We start from the raw sequence: 19595 nt of genomic DNA, 5'->3' as shown, positions 1-19595 counted from the left end.
AGCAGTGGTGGGAAGTACATTTACTCAAGGACTGTACTGTACTTGAGTGTCAATTTTCTGCTACTTTATACTTCTACTCTACTACATTTAGACAGAGATCAAAAGAAGAAAAAATATCCAATATTTCTCAAAAAAAGATTATGCATCTCACAATTAATCATCTCACGACCCCTTGGATTTATCTTGTGACCCTTTGGAGGTTCCCGACCCCTACGTTGGGAACCACTGAATTAAACTACCCAACAATATACTCAGTAGTTGAAACTAGCTCCACCTCCAGCAGCTACAGCAGTAACATGCTGCTCTAACACTGATGCTTCAGTATTAACAATATACATCCACCACAGGACAAGTACTTTTACTTATGATAGTTTATTTTGATAATAATACTAATGTACTTTTACGTAAGTATGAGTTTAATTACATGATTTATACATTGTTGTATCTTTTTGTTTAAGTAAAGGATCTGAATACTTCTTCTTCCACCACTGCTGGATAGTGAATCGAAAGGCTCATCACAGTCTCTGGAAAAACTCATGGTGCGACCTCTTTTTAGGGTCACGACACCCACGTTGAGAACCGCTGCTCGAGGTAATCTGACATTTCCTCTGCTGTGTCCCTCGCTGCAGCACTTGAGATGTGAAGGCTCAGTACAGACTGTCTGTTAGTTTGCCAGTGCAGGACACTGACGAGTCATTCCAGTAATCATCCACACTTTGTTGTTTCTTGTGTCTGTTGTTGCTGTTTGAAACATTTCTGCAACATTTTTCAAGTGTTAATCAGTGAACATTATATTTATACACAAACAACTTAGTAAACATTTGTTGTACATACATGTGTTTTGATTAATATTTTTTTTACTCATATGTAACCTCAACCCTGTACATTGAAATGTATGAACTGTGTATTGTTTCATCTCTAATAAAACCATAACCTCTAACCAAACTCTGCTGCGTCTGGAGAGATTAAAGCCAATTCACCACATAAACTTTAAAACTAGCAAGACACATTCATACTTCAGATTCAGGTATGTGAATGCATTTTTAATTACCATTTGATTATTACTAAAGAAAAAAAATTGGCTTTAAGTTAAATTTTAAAAATATAAAATGACATTTTCAAGAAAAAAAACAAAACTCATGTCAATTAAATTTAACTTCAAGAACATATTAAAGATTCACTTGCAAGGAAAACATTATTAATGAAAAGCGATTGTTTTCTAACAACTAACTAATTAAACTTATTAAAAATGTATTTCATATGTCTCATAACGTTCTTAAATTGAAATATTTTGCTCAAAAACAAGTCAAAATTTGTCACTTCCTTTACAGAATTGTTGTGGTATGTCTAAAGAATATGTTTTCATTTAAGAAATTATTTTTTATAGACTTGTCCCCAATGATTTTACAAATATTACATAATAAATTTTATGTATTTCATACATTTTTTATACAATTTTTTTAAATCTTTTTTTTTTGTTGTGCATTTATTATTTCTATCTCATGTTATAGCCTTAAGAGATTTAAGTCATGTAACATTTTATATTTTTTGTAAATAAGCTTTATTTGACCAGCTAAACCCCACTGAGACCTGTTTTCTAAGGGAGAGTTAAAATACATGTATTTTTTAAAAGGTATAAAATGGGATGAAATGTGGTGTAAATGTGTCAGAAAACAAAAAAATAACTTATAAATCACATTTCTGCATCTATATTCTAATTTGTTTGCATTAACAGCAGCTATAATGTGTTAAAGGTTTACAGTGTTTGTAGTGTGTGTGTGGGATGGATGGTGTTAATTGATCTGTGACTCTGATTGGCTGAGGCAGTGAGGGGGGCGGGGCCTCTGCTGCTCATTCAGTGGGTAAATCATGGTTGACAGTAGGGCAGCAGCAGCAGCGATGGCTCACAGCTTCACTCAGGAGTATTTTCAGATCCCTGTGGTGACCCGAGCGTACACGACCGCCTGTGTCCTCACCACCGCTGCCGTGGTAAGAACCAACAACACAACAACAACAACAACAACAACAACAACACAACTCGGTAACAATGAAGAAGACAACAGAAGAGTCAACTCTGACCTGCAGGCTGAGATCAGACAGGAAACACACTAATAATCAAGAATTAGTCAGAAAAGCATTCATTTAAAACTTTTTTCTCTTAAAATTCACAATCAGTCTAATGTTACTAGTTATTAACTGAATTTTTATTATGTGTTTATGTATGTGAATTTAAATTAACAGACAAATCACTGAGCAGCATTTGGTTTTTGTCTGGTGTTGCTTTTCCCACCTTTACTGTAGGTAAAAATTGGCTCCACGATAATGTTTTTTTCTTGAAAAGTCTACATTTTTGAGGAAAAAGTATGTGTTCTTACATTTAAAATAGTTTCAGTGTCTTAACATGTTGAATCTTTGGAGCTTTTGAAACAACATAAACGAGTTAAAGAGTTTTAAAATGTTAATTCTTTGCTTGTAAAATATTTAAGAGTTAAAGTTGCAGCTAAATCACTTAAGGAGATGAAGTGTCAGTTTAAGTTTAAGCATCTCATGTCAACTGAAGGTTAAATCACCAAGCTGAACTTTCATTTCAGGTAAAAGTGCTGAAGGCATTTGAGCTGTCAGTTAAAGTGTAATTGTTGAGTGAGGTTGAACTCTTAAAGATATGAAAGCAGCTGAACCGTAAATTTTAGGGCTAAAGATGAAAGCAGTTGAAATTTCAGTGGAAGTGGGAGCAGTGGAGATAGTTGTAGTAGTAGTTGTAGTATTTGCACTAAAAAAAACAACATTAGTTAAGAGCTAAAAGTAATTAAACTGTCAGTTAAAGAGAAAAAGATGAAGGCAATTGAAATGTCAGTTTATATGTAGCCTAATAGGTGAAAGCAGTTCAAGTGTAAACAAAGGAAAAAAATAGAAATTTAAAGTGTAAGCAACGAAATCAGAGGACTGTCAGTTGAAGAGTAAAAGTTGAAAGCAGGTGAAGTTTCAGATGAAGTTCAAGCGAGGAAAGTAGTTCAGTGAAAGCACTTGAAGTGTCAGATTTAAGTTAAAGGGATGAAAGGAGTTGAAATTTCAGTGGAAGTGGGAGCAGTGGAGATAGTAGTAGTAGTAGTTGTAGTATGTTCACTAAAAAAATTAGTTTTAGTTAACGTGTATGAACTAAAAGTAATTAAACTGTCAGTTAAAGGGAAAAAGATTAAAGCAGTTGAAGTGTCAGTTGATATGTAGCCTAATAGGTGAAAGCGGTTCAAGTGTAAACAAAGAAAAAACTAGAAATTTAAAGTGTAAGCAATGAAATCAGTTGAAGAGTAAGAGTTGAAAGCAGGTGAAGTTTCAGATGAAGTTCAAGCGAGGAAAGGAGTTCGGTGAAAGCAGTTGAAGTGTCAGATTTAAGTTAAAGAGATGAAAGGAGTTGAAGGTAAATTGTTGAGCTGAACTTTCAGTTGAAGTTAAAGTGCTGAACACATTCAAGATGTTAAGTACAAGATTACAAGATAAAAGTAGTTGAAGTGTCAGTTGAAGAGTAGTGTAAGCGAAGATAACTGTAGTGTGTGTGCTCGTGAAACGGTGTCAGTTGATGTGCAAGCGTCAGCTGTTGAAATGTCTGTTAACTTGTCACAGGTGAAAGCAGAGTTAGTTTACTTTACTTAAGATTTGAAAGCAGTTGAGCAGCTGGTTGAAAGTAAGACATAAAAGCAGTTGAAGTTTTGGTTGAAGTAAAAGCAATTGAAGATGTTAGCTGATGTGTAAGCGCTGAAGTGTTGGTTTCAATTGTGTTTCTCATCAATATGGAAAGATATCCCATTTTCTGATTTAATTCAAGCTATATGTTGTTGGGTTTTTTTCAGCAACTTGAGGTCATCACTCCCTTCCAGCTCTACTTTAACCCAGACCTCATTATCAGAAGATACCAGGTAACATTTATTACATGTTGGGATCTTATCTGATTTCTTTCCTAGAGTGAGAGAAGAAGATGATTAGCAGTCTTGTGTCTATGTGTGAAGTACGGAGCTTGAGTCAGGACGTAGTTAGCCTAGCTTAGCATAAAGACTGAAAGCAGGGGGAAACAGCTAGCCTGGCTCTGTCAAAAGTGAAAAAAATACACCCGTAAAGAGATATGTTGTATCTTGTTTTTTTTTTCTTAATTCTGTAAATGTAAAAAGAACAATTTGTGGTGTCAAAGGGAGTTGTACCATAGCCGAAGATGCTGCACAAAAGTACTGGATAAATAGATAAACTTTTGTTCTTCAAGTAATAGTTCCTGCACAAAACTCCTCCTAAAATCACAAATTGTTATTGATGCATTTCTGTTTGTGTACAGATTGAACAAATAAGATGCAATTAATGAGCTTTAGAGGTGTTGCTAGGTGTATTTTTTAACTTTTTTGTCTCTGGACAGAGCCAGGCTAGCTTTTCCCCCTTACTTCCAGTCTTTATGCTAAGCTAGGCTAACCACATTGTGACTCTAGCTCCATCTTCTCATCTCACCCTCAGGAAGAAAGAGAATAATCATATCCCAAAATGTTGAATTATTCCTTTAAGTATATAAATTGACAGTAATCTTTTATCTTTGTCTCTCAGATATGGCGCCTGATAACCAGCTTCCTCTTCTTCGGTTCCCTTGGATTCAGTTTTGTGTTCAACATCATCTTTCTGTATCTTTTATCAGCGTTTCTTCAGGAGAAAACAGGATCAAACATCTCAGCTGCATTGTTCATCTAAGATATTATCACTCTAACTTCTAGCGGCAGCTTTTGTAGTTAGTTTTACTCTGATGCCTTTACACTGGGAGTAAACTGCAGCTGGATCCTTGACTATTTAAGTTATCGATACTGCCGGATGCTGGAGGAAGGCTGCTTCCGGGGCCGGACGGCAGATTTTGTTTTCATGTTCCTGTTTGGAGGCGTCCTGATGACTGTATCCTTTTAATCGTTTATAAAAGAGATTCTTTAAAGGGCTAGTCCACCCAAATTACAAAATATTTTTTTCACATAGATTCAACTTAGTTGTCATTGCTCAAGTACTGGTAGGTACCAGGGATGTTACGCTAACTGTTTGTCCAGGTTTTGATATCTATCTCTGAGATTCCTGCCTCCACTCAAATATAATGGAGGTGAATGGAATTTAGTTTATTGCAGTCACAGCATGGAAAAGATAGATTTAAAGGATAAGGCTGGTTATTGTTTATATTTTTCTTATTGTCAACAAATCATGATCGCTGTTATTAGTCTTTGGAGCCATTTCTGATCAAACTAACATGTCTAAACTCTTCATAGTGGTGGGACATGTCACCCAGTGCAGCGGTGTGGCTCATTGGCATGTTTTTAACAGTTTTTGGACAACAACAGAGGTGTACGGCACAGAGGAATAAGATATATCAGACTTTGATACACACACAATTACACAAAATCAAGACAAATAAAACCAAACTGTCTAAGTATCTGTATGGTTAGATACTGCAGGAGTTTACCCCTAAAATATGTTGTTATTTGGCTGAACTGACCCTTTAAAGGTGCAAGAATTAGATGTTTTAGTGCTCTCTGTTTTCAGTAACAAGCTGCTTGATAAACACCACTTTTTTTTTTTTTTTTTACAGTTTAGATGCCTGAATCAGGAAGTCTTCTGGCTAAAAGCATGTAAAGCCAGCTACTGTACATACAGCGCGTCTCTTTTTGATGATGCTCAGCAGTTTGTAGCCAGAAGCTCTCGTTCACATTCCAGGTTAATGATACAGTCCCAGGCCTGTTTAACACAGACGTCCCTCTGGGCTGCTGTGAAACAGTCAATGTGCAGGTTTATGAGTCTGTTTGGAGCCGTGTTATGTTTCATAGACAGTTTTAACAGCACGTACATGAGGACTAATTCTACTGTCATATCAGGATGGCACAGTGTTTATTCTGTTTACTTTATCAAATTAGTAACGTGATTCGCTGACATGAATGGAAATGTTGTCTTTTACAGTTTTGTCAAGGGTTCGGTATTTGGTAAACAATAACACCATCTCTTTAAAAGTGTCTTATATAATCATTAATGGTAGTTTTAGGACTTTTGTGCAACAAATACTCACATCTTAGGGAACTGCATCACAGACTTTACAGTTATTTAACATTTGTGGAAGCAGAAATGTCTCAGTAGCGGGAGACGAAACGTTTTTTCTAGCTGTACATACATGTATGGAAGACCATTTCTGTCAGGAAAAGAAAAATAATTATTAAATATCAGGAATGTTTATACAAAAAATAGCCATGACTATCAAAACTACCTGGATTTATGACATAATTGTGAGTTGCAGTTAAGAAATCAGTCAATTTTTTTTACTTTAACCGCAAAATTAAATTCTGATAGTAAGCCAATATATCATAACATACAGACATATTTTTAAATTTTGTCAAACGAATCATAGTTTTGACTTATCTCATATTTGTCACAATTTTTCACTTTGCATTTTATGATTTATTCTGATGTAAGTAAAACTTCAGGTCAAAATTCTTCATCTAACTGATGAAAATAAAAATACTCTTGTTAAGTTAAAATTATGGGATACTACGTTGTAATAATACAAGTCTAACTTATGATGATGATGGTTTTACTTAAGATCTCATGATGTCGAGTAAGCAAGCAACAATTCTGACTTATCTTGTACATTTTTCTTACTATATCAAAATCTTGAGAAAGGAAGTCAATGTTCATGATTCAGTGTTTCAACTTTGACTTTGTCTCAGTATTTTAAAAGTCACAATATTTACTTACTATTTTACTATATATTGCACATGACTCATATAATCTTGATTTACTCAGAGTATTTTTTTGTTTTATCAATCATAACTTTTCATCCATTTTTTAAATTTTCCTGGCAGAAATGGGCTTCCGTATCCATGAGGTATTTCATTTACCAATTTATTTTGACCAGAGTTCATTCTGTGAAGTTGCCATTTAGTCAACTTTCACTCCATAACTGTGGCTGCCTGGAGGTTTGACTCAACCAGGGAGGTTTTTCTCAGCTGCTCCTTCGAGAAATTTTTACTGTAATAACGATCACAAAACCAAACGATGAGTTGTATTTAACCTGAACTCCTACAGCTGTTCGGTCTGTTCGCCAACGTCTTCTTCCTGGGTCAGGCCTTCATCATCATGCTGGTGTACGTGTGGAGTAGAAGACATCCACTCATACACATGAACTTCTTCGGCCTCCTGAACTTCCAGGCGCCATTTCTGCCCTGGGTGCTGATGGGATTTTCGCTGCTGCTCGGAAATTCCATCGTGGTCGACCTCCTAGGTACGAAACACTTCACTATTGATATATGATATTCAATCAATCAATCAAACTTAACATATATAGCACCTTTCATACAAGTTGAATGCAATTCAAAGTGCTTTACGAGTGAAACTTTACAAATGCACAGGATGGTAAATATGAGCTGGGAGACTAATGCACACCAAGATAAAAGTAATATACCAAAATTAAAACACTTGTTGGTTTTGCTCCAAACATGTTGAAAATAAGATAAATATAGAAAATCACCAGAGTTATCCTTTAAGCATGAAGCAAACATTATAAAGCTGTAAATGCTGTTATTTAAAACACACAAGACTGAAGCAACTGAAGTGATTTTGCTGTCAGATGTGTGATGAGCTCCGTCTCTCCTCAGGTATCAGTGTCGGTCACATGTACTACTTCCTAGAAGACGTGTTTCCAAACCAGCCGGGAGGAAGAAAGCTGCTGATGACTCCAGAACTTCTGTAAGAAAAAGTCATCACACACAACTCGTATGATTTAAACTTTTGATAATCCTTCTGAGTTGCTCAGAACAACAACTGATGGAGTCTGCAGAAGCTGACAGGTTCAGTTTGGTCTGACGCTAGTAGTATTGATCCTCAATCATTTTAAAGTACTGACCAGATTATTTGGCACCAAATGCATCTGAGTTGTTTACTTAATCGACACTGAATTATGTTTCAGATACTTCCTGATTTAAATGAATATTATACATCTCAATGTGAAGTTTACACACTTTTAATATTTTATTGTACAGATTTATTTTACTATTAACTATTAAAAACAAATCATTGAGCCTCACCGCTGCACTGGGTCACATGTTCCTTCATCATGAAGAGTTTGGTCACGTTAGCTTGTTTAGAAACGGCTCCAAAGACTAATAACAGCAATCAGGTTTTCAGTCTCCTAAGAGTAGTTCTGTGTAAGGCAGACCCCACTGAGCATGTGCAGTAACACGGCTCCGTTCATGATGCTTTACTAGCTTGTTGTGCTACATATCACAACCTCTTGACTTTATACTAAAGTTATTTACAGTGTAGAACAAAGTCAAGAGGCTGTCATATTGGCTCCAGAGACTGAACACGTGATCGCTGTTATTAGTCTTTGGAGCCGTTTCTAAACAAACTAACATCACCAAACTCTTACTAATGAAGGAACATGTCATCCAATAGTTTTTGGACAACAATAGAGGTCTATGGCACAGAGGAATAAGATATATCAGGCTTTAAATACACACACAATACTTGTTAGTAGATCAGTTTGATGGTTTTTCTCTGCACACGAGATTTGTTGACAATACGTAAAACATAGAAAATCACCAGCTTTATCCTTTAAGTTAGAAGATGCAGAGACTTTTGATGTTTTCCCTTCACAGGCGAGCCATGTTTGACCAGCCAGAGGACTCAGACTACCGTCCCCTCCAAGAAGAGCAGGATGGAGATCCGCAGCAGGACGACGAGTCGCACAACTAACAATTATCAACAAAATAATCAGCCGGCGGAAACACAGACGGACAGGAAGCGTGGATTGGATGGAGTCCACTCAGACAGCCGAGATACACACAAGGACTGAACTGTTACCATCACAAAACTGTTTATTTTGACTCTGGAGCCTTTATTGTCCTGAATGTGAGGATAATTGCAATTTTCCGTCTGTGATTTGAAATGAAGCTTTTTGAAATTTACCTTTTTTTTAATTTTTTTTTTTTTAAAACCATGATAGTATTTGTAAGTTTCTTGGGGAGAGCTAAAAGGAGCAAAAACTAACTCATAACTCCCTCCCCCTGCTGTTGTGTCACCGCTGCTGTTTCACAGAACTGCCGACGGCCTGAAATCCCATCAGCCCCGTCTGCTCACTCTGCACTTTCACACGCTGCCTTTGTGGGTCGAACACTGGGGACAAAATGGAAATTGCTTAGCACAACAACACGCAAACACGTCTCTGTGGGACCCTGGCAACAAAACACATATTTCATCATCTCTCATAAACACACAGAGCTGCTGATAAATATTAGTCACAACTGGAGGTTAGACTGACGTGAGTTTAAAGGTCAGCAGCAACAGAATCAATCCTGTTATTTTAACAGATTCAACAAGAGTTTGTTGGTTTTTCTTGACAGGATGGAAAAACATGTGTTTACAGTTTGACCATCATGGGACAGAAAACTCACTGTGGGGGAAATTCTGAGATGCAATTTAGCCTTTAAATGAAGAATTAATTCACATAAAGATAAAATTAGGGATTAACAATTTAAGCAAAATATCCAGTTGTGCTTTGCTGACAAATTTTACAATTTAAATTGTGATTTTTTTTTCTACATATTAATACATTTATTTGCTTTTTCTTCGTTTTTTTAATCTAGTCAGTTAAAGAAAAGTCAACTTTAAGTCATCCTAGAAAAACTTTTCTATAGAAAAAGTAAACAATTTAGCTCTTTTTAACCTCTTACATTCGTGGTCTTCAGTGATATTCAAATATAATCATAACATTCAAATGTGTTCTGACATTTATTGATAACAGCTGCAGATTTGACAACCTTGGAGGAACCTCTCATCAATAGACGTGTCACTTTATTGGTCTTTTATGGAAAACATAAACACAAACAGCCAACTCCTTATTTTTTGTGTTTCTTCTTCCATTAAACCATCTTATAATGAGTGTAAATGTACAGATTATATTAACGAGACAGCAGCCACATGTTGCATGATGCAGATTTTATAAGATAAGTCAAAGTATTCACTCGTGTTCTGTATGTGATTTAGCTTTAAGTGTAAACAAATTAAATCAGCATCAGTCAGTTTTGATATTTTATTTTAATCCAGATATAATAAAAAACCATAAAGATTATGATATTTGACTACAGCTGAGTAAACTTACCGGTCATTATAGATCGAGGTAATATCAACAGCCTTTTCACAGTTTAAGTTATTGATAATTATGTAAATTATAATTAAAGTCGCAGCTCTTTTAAACTCTCTATTTCAAAATAAAAGCAGTTGATCATTCAGGCTTTTCTAAATCTGAACACGTGTATGAAAAATTGTGCAAAGAAACTATAATTTAATGTCATTTTTTTTTCTAGATTGTCTTTTCGTAGCGCCTCGATCAAACCAGGGTTCAAGGTTAAGATTGTAAATCCCTGAAAACGTCGTTTCATATCTTTAATATTTCTCTAAAACTAAAAGAGAAAAATTCAAAGTGAGTTAAATGTTATTTATGAAGAGTTTAACAGTCAAATAGTCCACTAATCTGCTTTATCAGGACTGTATTTATATCAGTTTGACTGACGGCGACTAAACAACCCATCACTTGTCATCAGATTCTGATTGGTCGAGAAAAACACAATTATTCTAACTGGCAGAAATGTTCATATCACTTAACACATCAGTCTAACTGTAGCAAAAAACACACAATATAACCACAAATCAAGCTCATTCACTTTTTTTTTATTATTTTGTAAGAATTATTAAAATGTACAAAAAGACAACAAATACAACAAAACAATATATTATCTGAGACTGGTTGTGTGTTTTTAATTCTCCCTCTGGTCAGGTAAATAGAGTCAGTGGTCAAAGTGAGAGAGCAGCTTCTCCACGCTGAGGCTCGTAAAAGGGGGAAACACGAAGGAGGGACATTTTTCTACCGGGGGGGGGGGGCAAACAGAACAGAATATTAATAATAAAAATTAAAAAAAAAACAAAAGAACACGCTGAGCGGCTGACTGAGGACCCGGCTGAGCAAAGAAGACGTCCAGAGGCGCGACGGAGGAGGAGGAGGAGCATCTTTGTCGTTGATGTTTGTGAACTGTGGTCGTTCCTCAAACAAACAAGACGAGCGCCGTTCCTGCGGGGGGGGCGGGGGGGCGATGCTGCTTTGTCTACCATGCAGGTGCTGTGTTCGCAAGTCGCCTCATTCGCCTGTTGAAGCAAACGGAAACAGAAACGTCACAAACAAACCTCATCTTCTGTTACAGAGCAGCAGTGGAGGGTAATAATAGAGCTGCAACAATCAAATATATCTGCAACTAATCTGATGATCAAATCATCATTTTCATTCATTTTTTACAGTAAAAAAGCCAAAATATTTGCTTGTTTGTGAGAATTTGAAGCTTTTCTTTGTCGTAGATGAAAGTAAACTGAGACAAAACACTGAACTGTAGATTATGTTTGATTTAAAATCTGATGATTCACTTTTCTTTTTACAACAACGACTGAGTAAACGCTACTGAAATGAAAACATAAGAACACAAATTTCAGAGTTTTTACAAACTTTAATAACCTGATACAAGCTGCAACTAATTATTAGTTTCACTGCTGATTAATAATTATTGGATTCATCATTTTATCAACAGAAAAACTACAGATTCCCCGAATGTGACCTTTAAATTTACTTGTGTTGTCATAAAACCTGATCTGACAGGATGAATCATATTGATCAAACTCAAGGCCCGCGGGCCAAATGTGGCTCGCCACGTCATTTTATGTGGCCCGCAGGGAGAGGAAAAAGGTCTGATTTCCCACAATGCATGCCGATTATGTTACCCAGGAAGTGACGGTATCCTGTTACTAGACTGTAATGTATCCACATCAATGTGATTTTTCCCAACAAGTGGAATTGAGAAATATAAAGTAATGACCCCAAAATGTCCAGAAAGAGAAAAACTGATGCAGACGGAAGACAGTTTCAAGAAAGACAGGAAGAAGAAAACATGTTTGTCTTTTGTGTTATGAGGCGTCTGTGGTCAAAGAGAACAATCTACCAAACACGGAGATAAGTCTGCTAGAAATAGCCTTCAAGAAAAACAACAAATTGTCCAAATGTCCTTGAATAAATAATACATTCAGAGTTATTTAACATTAAGGAGTAGTTTCATTTATTTTACATTACATTTAGTTACATTTAAAAGTTACATCTGGTTCTTTGAGGGCAATGATTATGCTGATGTTGCCGTCGATGAGAACGAGTTTGACGCTTCTGGGATAAACGATCACTCACCTCGTGTTTCTGTCCTGGTCTCTGATCTTCTTCTCCATCTCTGCGTCTGTCAGCGTCTCCAGCAGGGGGCACCACTGGTCAGCGTCACCTGTGTTTCTAATGGCTATCTCCACCGTGGGCAGCGGGTTCTCACTGGAAAGACACCACAGACACAAAGAGAGGAAACACTTGAACCGGGTTCAGTTCATGTCGACGCTGCTGTGATTTTTTCCCTTCGTGTGACTCAGATCGGATGTTTTCTGATCGACTTGAAATGTGGATTTTTCTAAACTTATGAGACACAGAACTGGATCTTGAAATATGTCGATTGTGTTTGAAGCTTTAAAAGCAGAACAGCTGACAGTCTGTTACAATAAGTTAATATTGATACGTGGCGGTGAGCAGGACAACAATAGGAACGGATCATGAAAGAAAAAATAAATTCCTGACTTTGCTGGTATTTTTTTTTTTTTTTTTTTAGAAACGTCTCAGCTCAGTGGAAACAGAAGTGTGAAAACAAGCGTGAGATGGTCTAACCACAGATGTGATCTATTGTTTTTGTAACTCCGTGCACATGAGCATCACTGTGAGCACATATCGGCCAAAGACGGAGAGGTCACACCCTCGATAAACAGCAGGAAGGTCAGAGGTCAACGGCTCAACTCTGTCCAATTTCACTCTGTGAGCAGATTACAGCAGATTACAAATCATCATTAATCATCATGAAATAAGCAGGAAAATAAACATATTTCCTCCACAGCAGACGTCCAGTTGTGACACAGATCAGTGCTGCTGTCTGGATTTTGAAATACTTGACTTGACTTCAGGTCCTGGGAAACAGGCTGCAGCTCCGCAGTGCTGCAGAGTCTCGACTACATTTCAGCCAAAGACGCAGCAGAGCAGCGAATGTACAAAAAAAACCCCAAAAAACCTGAAGCAGGAAGCAGAAATCTGCTGTTTTACTGTTTGAAAATGAAACAGCAGGTTTCAGGTTCTGGATCAGCGGCCCGACAAGCTCCCTATAGACATGAGGTGAAAGGTCACGTCACCATGGCAACGACACGAACAAAATGAGAAAAAAAAAAAAAGAGAGATGTAACAGGACAGACGTTTCCACACAGTTTGTTTGTGCAACGCCCTAAAAAATTTCAAAACCAGGAAATTCCTTTTGCAGACTTGAGGGGGAAATTAAGCTGAAATTCTCTCAGCAGACACGATTATGAAACAAAAACACACAAAACGGACAAAACGCAGCCGCAACAGAGGAAGAGGATATAGATTAAACAGCAGAGTACGTTGGGTTAACGAGGGCTGTGTCACCATCAACTTTAAGAACATTTCTCAACATTTTCTAACATTTTATACACAAAACGATTAATTTGTTATTTGCAGCCATAGTTTTCATTTCCAATGAGGTCGGACATCAAACCGTATGAACTCTTCTGGAGCCATAACGCAGCCTTTAGTTTATCTAGATCAGATACTTTATTCATCCCACTTGGGGGAAAATTCAGGAACATCTGGGTTGATTATATTTCTGTGATGTTAAATCTTTGTCAGGAGGAAGAACTGAGTCTGTTTAAATCAGATCAGTTAGCACATCCTGTCACATGTGCTGGAGGTACCAACATGCAGGAAATAAGCAGACAGATTATACATTACACATCCAGTTGTGCACCACAGCCAAATAAATAATATATAAATGGTGTTAAAGTTGTCAGGGTGATCATCTCTTGCACCTGTAAATCCACAGCTGATCTCACAGTTTAGGTGAGTAACTAGAGAGTAAAATACCTACACGGCAGGTTTGTCTTTATTTTGGTGACTTAATTCTATCAACTTGTGTTTTTCCTCTCAGGCTCATCAGGTTTAAACATTGTGAGTCCTTTTAAACCTGAATACAGACTGTTTAAAGACAACCAGGACACACTCTGAGTCTGACGTTCGTCTCTGTGAGATGGTACCGACCTGAAGGCGTACGTCCTCTGGTGCCAGCTCAGCTGACCCCGGATGCTGTAGGCGATGGTGGTGACGAACTCCCCGCCCAGTCCGAGCTCGGAGCAAAGCTTCAGGGCAAACTTCTCCGGAGAGTTTTCCCTCTCGGACATGTCCCACTCAAACTGGTCCACCAGAGAGATGTTCCCCACATGGATGTTCAACTGGAAGCAGAAAACGTTTCATCAACAGGCAGAAAATAACTTATCGGCACAGAGAGTATGACGTTTGTAACGTTTTAAAGATGCTTATTGGCAGTTTAGAGCGTCACCTTGATGATGACCCTCTGGTCCGTCTGGTCCTCCAGGATGCTGTCTGTCGGATAAGACTCGATCTGCTGTCGGATGGCGGAGGCGATGGCGGGGACGAAGGCCAGCGGGTTGAGGTCCAGGTCGTCACACAGGATCTCAGCGAACATCTCGGGTGTCATCAGCTTCTCTGAACGTTTCAAAAAGACGAGAAATATCACGTTTCTGTTTCTCTTTAATAAAATGTCTTCTCTGAGCTGAGAGAGAGGGATGATGGGAGTTTACCGTTCATATTCCAGGTGAAAGCGTCTCTGAGCTTCTGTCCCTCGATCTCCATGTCCAGGCGGATCGGAACCAGGACTTCAGACTGAGTGGCGTTCTCGTGGATCACTGCTGGGTCGTGGTCGTCAAAACTGGACAAGACGAACAGGAAGTGACACATGTAAAACTGTGACGGTTACTGTACACTTGATAAACAAACGGCAAGTTTGTCGACTCTTAAAATAAGTAAAGCTGCAACTAATCAGAGGATCATTTTCTTCATTAATCTCTCGGTCTACAAAACATCAGAAAACTGTGAAAATCTATTTTACAATTTTAAAATCTACTGTATGATTGGTGAAATTGTTTGAGTGTCTAGTGAGACGTGAAACACCAGAGAAAACTCAACTAATTAAACCACTAACAGACCCGCTTGTTAATTCTTTATATACCAGATCTGATGTGAGTCATTAAAACTATTATAAACTAGTAATATGTTTTAAGGTTGTATTTTTACTTGATGATGACATAATATTGATGAACGAGAGCTTGTCATGTGTCTGTGTTACGTTGCTTTTATGTTATTTGTCTGGAACTTTATGTTGTTAATCTCAGTGAGGGTTTTTCCTGGTAAAATAAAGGTTAAATGAAAAATATAATTTAAACGATCAGCTACATTTAGAAAAAGAAAAACATCTAATTTTATTTCATTCATTGTTTAAAAGAGTGAAATGTTTATTTCAAACCTTAAAGATAAAATATTTTTTCATTGTACCAGCAGTTTTTAACCTATATTTACTTTCTGATACTTTCTGACTTCATGTCTAAAGGGTTAGGGTGTTAACAGATGCTCTGTATTATGACCTAAATATTAATGGAACAAAAAAAGAAACACTATTTATTGCTAAAAATCTCACAATGCTTCCCTTCAATAGATGAGAAACCTCTAGCTCACTATAGAGTCTATTAAATACCGAGCAGTGATTTCAGACTCTGGTGGCTCACCACAGTGGGAAGGTCCTCTTCTTGTCGCGGCCCAGTCGGCTGCGGTTGATGGTGGTGGAGCAGGGCACCGCGTCCAGGTGGTGAGAGCTGTTGGGCAGCGTAGGAACCCACTGACTGTTCCTCTTCGCCTTCTGTTCCCTGGAGACGGACCGAGACATCCAGACGCATGGACATCAATACAGAATAACATTAAGAACATAAACTCAGTCTCTCGCACAGAGCTGAATGTTTATATGTTTATATGTTGATATGTTTCAGGAGGTAAAACAGCTGTTACAAGACCTCTGGTTTACAAATCAACCAGGAAGTTTCTGGTGAATTTTTTTGTAATTTTTATACATTTCAAGGAAACACTCAGAAATAAATCCTGAGATCTAAAAAACCTGAAATAAATAAGTAAACAATAAATAATTGTAAAGGCCCACATGATGCCCAAAAAATCATTTTGTGTTGAATTAGAGCTTTAATCTCTTTTTTCCTCATGTTTTCCTGCAGACATCACTGCTGAACACCGCTGCTTTGACACTTGTTGTTACTAAAACAAACTCATTTGTAGTTTTTTCCTCTTGTGCTTCTGTGAAAGCGACATTTAGCCAGTCGAACCTCAACGTTACAGTTCGTTTACAGACACCGTCCTGTCCTGATAGTTCAGTGACCGTGGTGGGGGGGTACCTGAGGTAGGCGGGCGGCTCTGTGCTGATGGAAACAGCTTTGTACTTCTCATCGTTTCCTTCGAGGATCTCTTCGACCTCCGAAGCCTTCAGCAGGGTCACGCTGGTGGCCAGCTGAGTGTAACCGTGATCTGAACAACAAGAACAAGAGCAGAGACGACATGAATGTGTGTGGATGGTTTTTATTCTCATTATCATCCTTTTTCCTTGTGACAAAACAACATGTTGTCAATCTAAAGTAAAAAGATACGCTCAGATAATCAGCATTTGGGTTTATGTGCCTTGTTCATAATATTTCTTCTTCTGAGTTTTTATCATACAGACGTATCAGCCTTGGATTGGATGGGCGGACAGACTAGCGGATGCTTTATTGATCCCAAGGGGAAATTCCTGAATTCAAACTATGAGTCAGTAATAAAAATTAAAAATAGAATAAGGAAAAACACAAATAGTCAAATAGAAAAAAAGCAGCTAAAAAATATTCAAAATAACAACATAATAAGTAAATAATTCTTTGAACAGAAATAATCAAAAATATGAGTGAAAATCATGTTATGAATCATGTTTTCAGCTGTAGTTTCTCTGTTTGTTTTCTTTCTGTATAAAACAATCTACGTCTTTAAATGTGTTATTTGTAGACGTGTTTGTTAGGACTGAACTCTACTGACCGTGTGATGACTCCACTATCTTCTTCCGCTCTTCTACTGATGCCAGTTTCCTCCATAATGACGGGTATCTCTTATACAAGGAGCCTCTGAACATACGGAGGTAGTTTCCCACCTGAACACACACACACACACACACACACACACACACACACAGAAATGAAAAGACTGATGTCATTCTGATTGCACAGGCTGCAAAAAAGGTTCTAAGATTCATATGTTGCATTTATATTCGTACACATTGTTTTGTAGATTTGTCCTTTGATGATAATTTCAATACTCTTTATGTTATATTATTTATATTAGAGCTGCAACTATTAATTAATCCATTAGTTGTCAACTATTAAATTAATCGCCAACTATTTTGATAATTGATTAATCGTTTGGAGTCATTTTTTATGAAGAGAATGTCAAAATTATCGATTATCAAAATAGTTGGCAATTAATTTAATAGTTGGCAACTTATCAATTGATCGACTAATCATTGCAGCTCTACATTTGTTCTGTATATCACAAGTACTTGAAAACACAATATGATCTAAAATCATGATAAACTGTCACATGTGTATCGCATTAAAAAGACATATTTTAAAACATGAGTTAATGATCTTTCTTTTTTCATGCTTAGTTAAATATACTTTATTGTTGATTGAACACTTGGTAATAATGTTTAATGTCATCGGTTGAAGAAGCTTTTCTCAGTTTGATTACATGGAATCAGTCAACCTAAAAAAAAGTTATAAATTAAAAATTCATTTCTTACATTGGTTATCTGTCTGTTTACTTATTGATTTTAAATTTCTTGTACTTGTTTTTAAAGCACTTCATGGCACCAGTCTACATGTCTCACATGTGTATGAACCAGTGTGACCCCTCAGGTCCTCTGGAACCAGTCTTTTATTTGATCTTAACTGCAGGACTCAAACTGTTGGTGACGCAGCTTTTATTATGCTCTGAGCCGCTGGAACAATCTGATGAGGATCTGAGAGCTGCTGCAAGTGTTGAAATCTTTATACAGACATACAGCACCAGTTCCTGTTTACTTCAATGAGGAAATGTGTCCAAATTTTTGACTGATATATATACTTATACACACACACACTCACATATATATGTGAGTGAGTGAGTGAGTGAGTGAGTGTGTGAATATATATATATATATATATATATATATATATATATATATATATATATGTGTGTGTGTGTGTATATATGTATGCTCATCGATTTCATCTGTCCTTGTTTTTTTTAATCTATTTTATTTCGCTCTATTATTATTATTATTATTATTATTATTATTGTTATAGCTTTTCATCTATATTTTTATTATGATTACATTTTCATAAGTTTTAATTTCTTGTGTGAATTAATCTAATTGTATGACTGTTTATATTTATTCTGTCGTATTATTAGCTTGTCAGTTATCTGTGAAACACTTTGAACTGCACTAACCTGTATGAAAGGTACATATTGATTGATTGATTGATACAACGATGAGAACACATTAGCTGTTACTGGTTAATTTCGGGTTTATTGTGAAGCTTTTGTTCACGGAGAGTAACGTTAGGATTATTTTTTAGCATTACTTACGAGTCAATAACCTTGTAACAGATATTACATAAAGTTAGCATACATTGCGCAGTAACTACGGCACATAATATTAAGGAATAGGTTAAACATGTCTATCTGTATCAACAAATATGACTTTTAGAGTTTAAATTTAGTGAAAAACGTCAAATAGAGCAGCTTTGTTTTGTTTAGCAACTTGCTAAATAACGTTAGCTGAAGAGCTAACACTCGCTCAGTCGAATAAACCCGAGTGAATCCTGCAGAAGGACGAATATTTACAGATCTAACTTCATTCTGTTACATCAATAAATACATAAATTTGTTTTATCACCGCGGTTATTCTCAGTTGAATTAACATTTAAACCAGAAATAAATGAATGAGCTTTAATGCGCTGTTAGCATCGTTAGCTGGCTAGCTGCTAGCGAGCCGGGTCAGTGAGAGGTGACATTAAAATCATAACTTTCTGCTTTATGAGAACTTTGCGAATAAAGCAGTTTGTTAAATAAGTGAAATACTAACCTCCGACCCGATCATGTAAAAGTCTCCATCCTCCTCCAGCTGAAATTTGACAGGTTTCTGTCCAAACGTTTTGCTAAGCGCCATACTGAAGAGAAATAACAAAGCTCTGAGCTGCTGCGCATGCGCAAATGAGATGCACATCCTGTCGCTGAGAGATGACAAACTGTCCACATACTTCTGGCCACAAGGCTGTTTTCTATATGTAGATATATGTATGTAGACATCCAATAAATCCTTGAAAAGAATGTGTAGACAGAAATATCAGATCAGTTTTGGATCTGTTAGGCAGATATGGAAACTTGTTCACATATAAATTTGATTAGATTTGATTTTTTTCTGTCAACTTTAATTTTTCTTCAACCTCACTCATGCAATCCCAAAACCTTTCTTACTTTTGGCTAAATGAAATGAGTG

At 36.8% G+C, this 19595-nt stretch overlaps 2 protein-coding genes across 2 annotated transcripts in view; one reads left to right on the top strand and one right to left on the bottom strand.

Annotated features, from left to right (window-relative positions):
- The window catches only part of LOC137169516 (stromelysin-3-like), a 44422-nt gene extending 34532 nt beyond the window's left edge, over window positions 1–9890 (top strand). The window contains exons 11-17 of the mRNA XM_067572750.1: window positions 1884–1989; window positions 3846–3911; window positions 4579–4652; window positions 4821–4914; window positions 7078–7273; window positions 7647–7737; window positions 8649–9890. Coding sequence (XP_067428851.1) covers window positions 1884–1989; window positions 3846–3911; window positions 4579–4652; window positions 4821–4914; window positions 7078–7273; window positions 7647–7737; window positions 8649–8745 — 724 coding nt within the window. The 3' untranslated portion in view covers window positions 8746–9890. The remainder of the gene's footprint in view (window positions 1–1883; window positions 1990–3845; window positions 3912–4578; window positions 4653–4820; window positions 4915–7077; window positions 7274–7646; window positions 7738–8648) is intronic.
- Window positions 9891–10698: 808 nt separating this feature from the next.
- Window positions 10699–19333, bottom strand: LOC137169508 (SWI/SNF-related matrix-associated actin-dependent regulator of chromatin subfamily B member 1). Its single transcript, XM_067572740.1, has 9 exons — window positions 19182–19333; window positions 17096–17207; window positions 16429–16558; window positions 15757–15894; window positions 14776–14903; window positions 14514–14680; window positions 14216–14406; window positions 12269–12400; window positions 10699–11190 (listed from the first exon to the last, which is right to left on the bottom strand). The coding sequence occupies exons 1-9, from the start codon at window positions 19320–19322 to the stop codon at window positions 11151–11153; spliced, it is 1179 nt and encodes a 392-aa protein (XP_067428841.1). The 5' UTR covers window positions 19323–19333; the 3' UTR covers window positions 10699–11150.
- Window positions 19334–19595: the final 262 nt, after the last annotated feature.

The sequence above is a fragment of the Thunnus thynnus genome, chromosome 2 (genome assembly GCF_963924715.1).
Source record: "Thunnus thynnus chromosome 2, fThuThy2.1, whole genome shotgun sequence".
Classification (NCBI taxonomy): domain Eukaryota; kingdom Metazoa; phylum Chordata; class Actinopteri; order Scombriformes; family Scombridae; genus Thunnus; species Thunnus thynnus.
This window is presented reverse-complemented; position numbering and strand designations above follow the sequence as displayed.

Coding starts and splice junctions, on each gene's coding strand:
- LOC137169508 (XM_067572740.1), bottom strand. CDS start 19,322: ATGTGCATCTCATTTGCGCATGCGCAGCAGCTCAGAGCTTTGTTATTT. Junction 17,208..19,181: donor TTTACATGATCGGGTCGGAG/GTTAGTATTTCA, acceptor GTGTGTGTTCAG/GTGGGAAACTACCTCCGTAT. Junction 15,895..16,428: donor GAGCCGCCCGCCTACCTCAG/GTACCCCCCCAC, acceptor GTCCGTCTCCAG/GGAACAGAAGGCGAAGAGGA.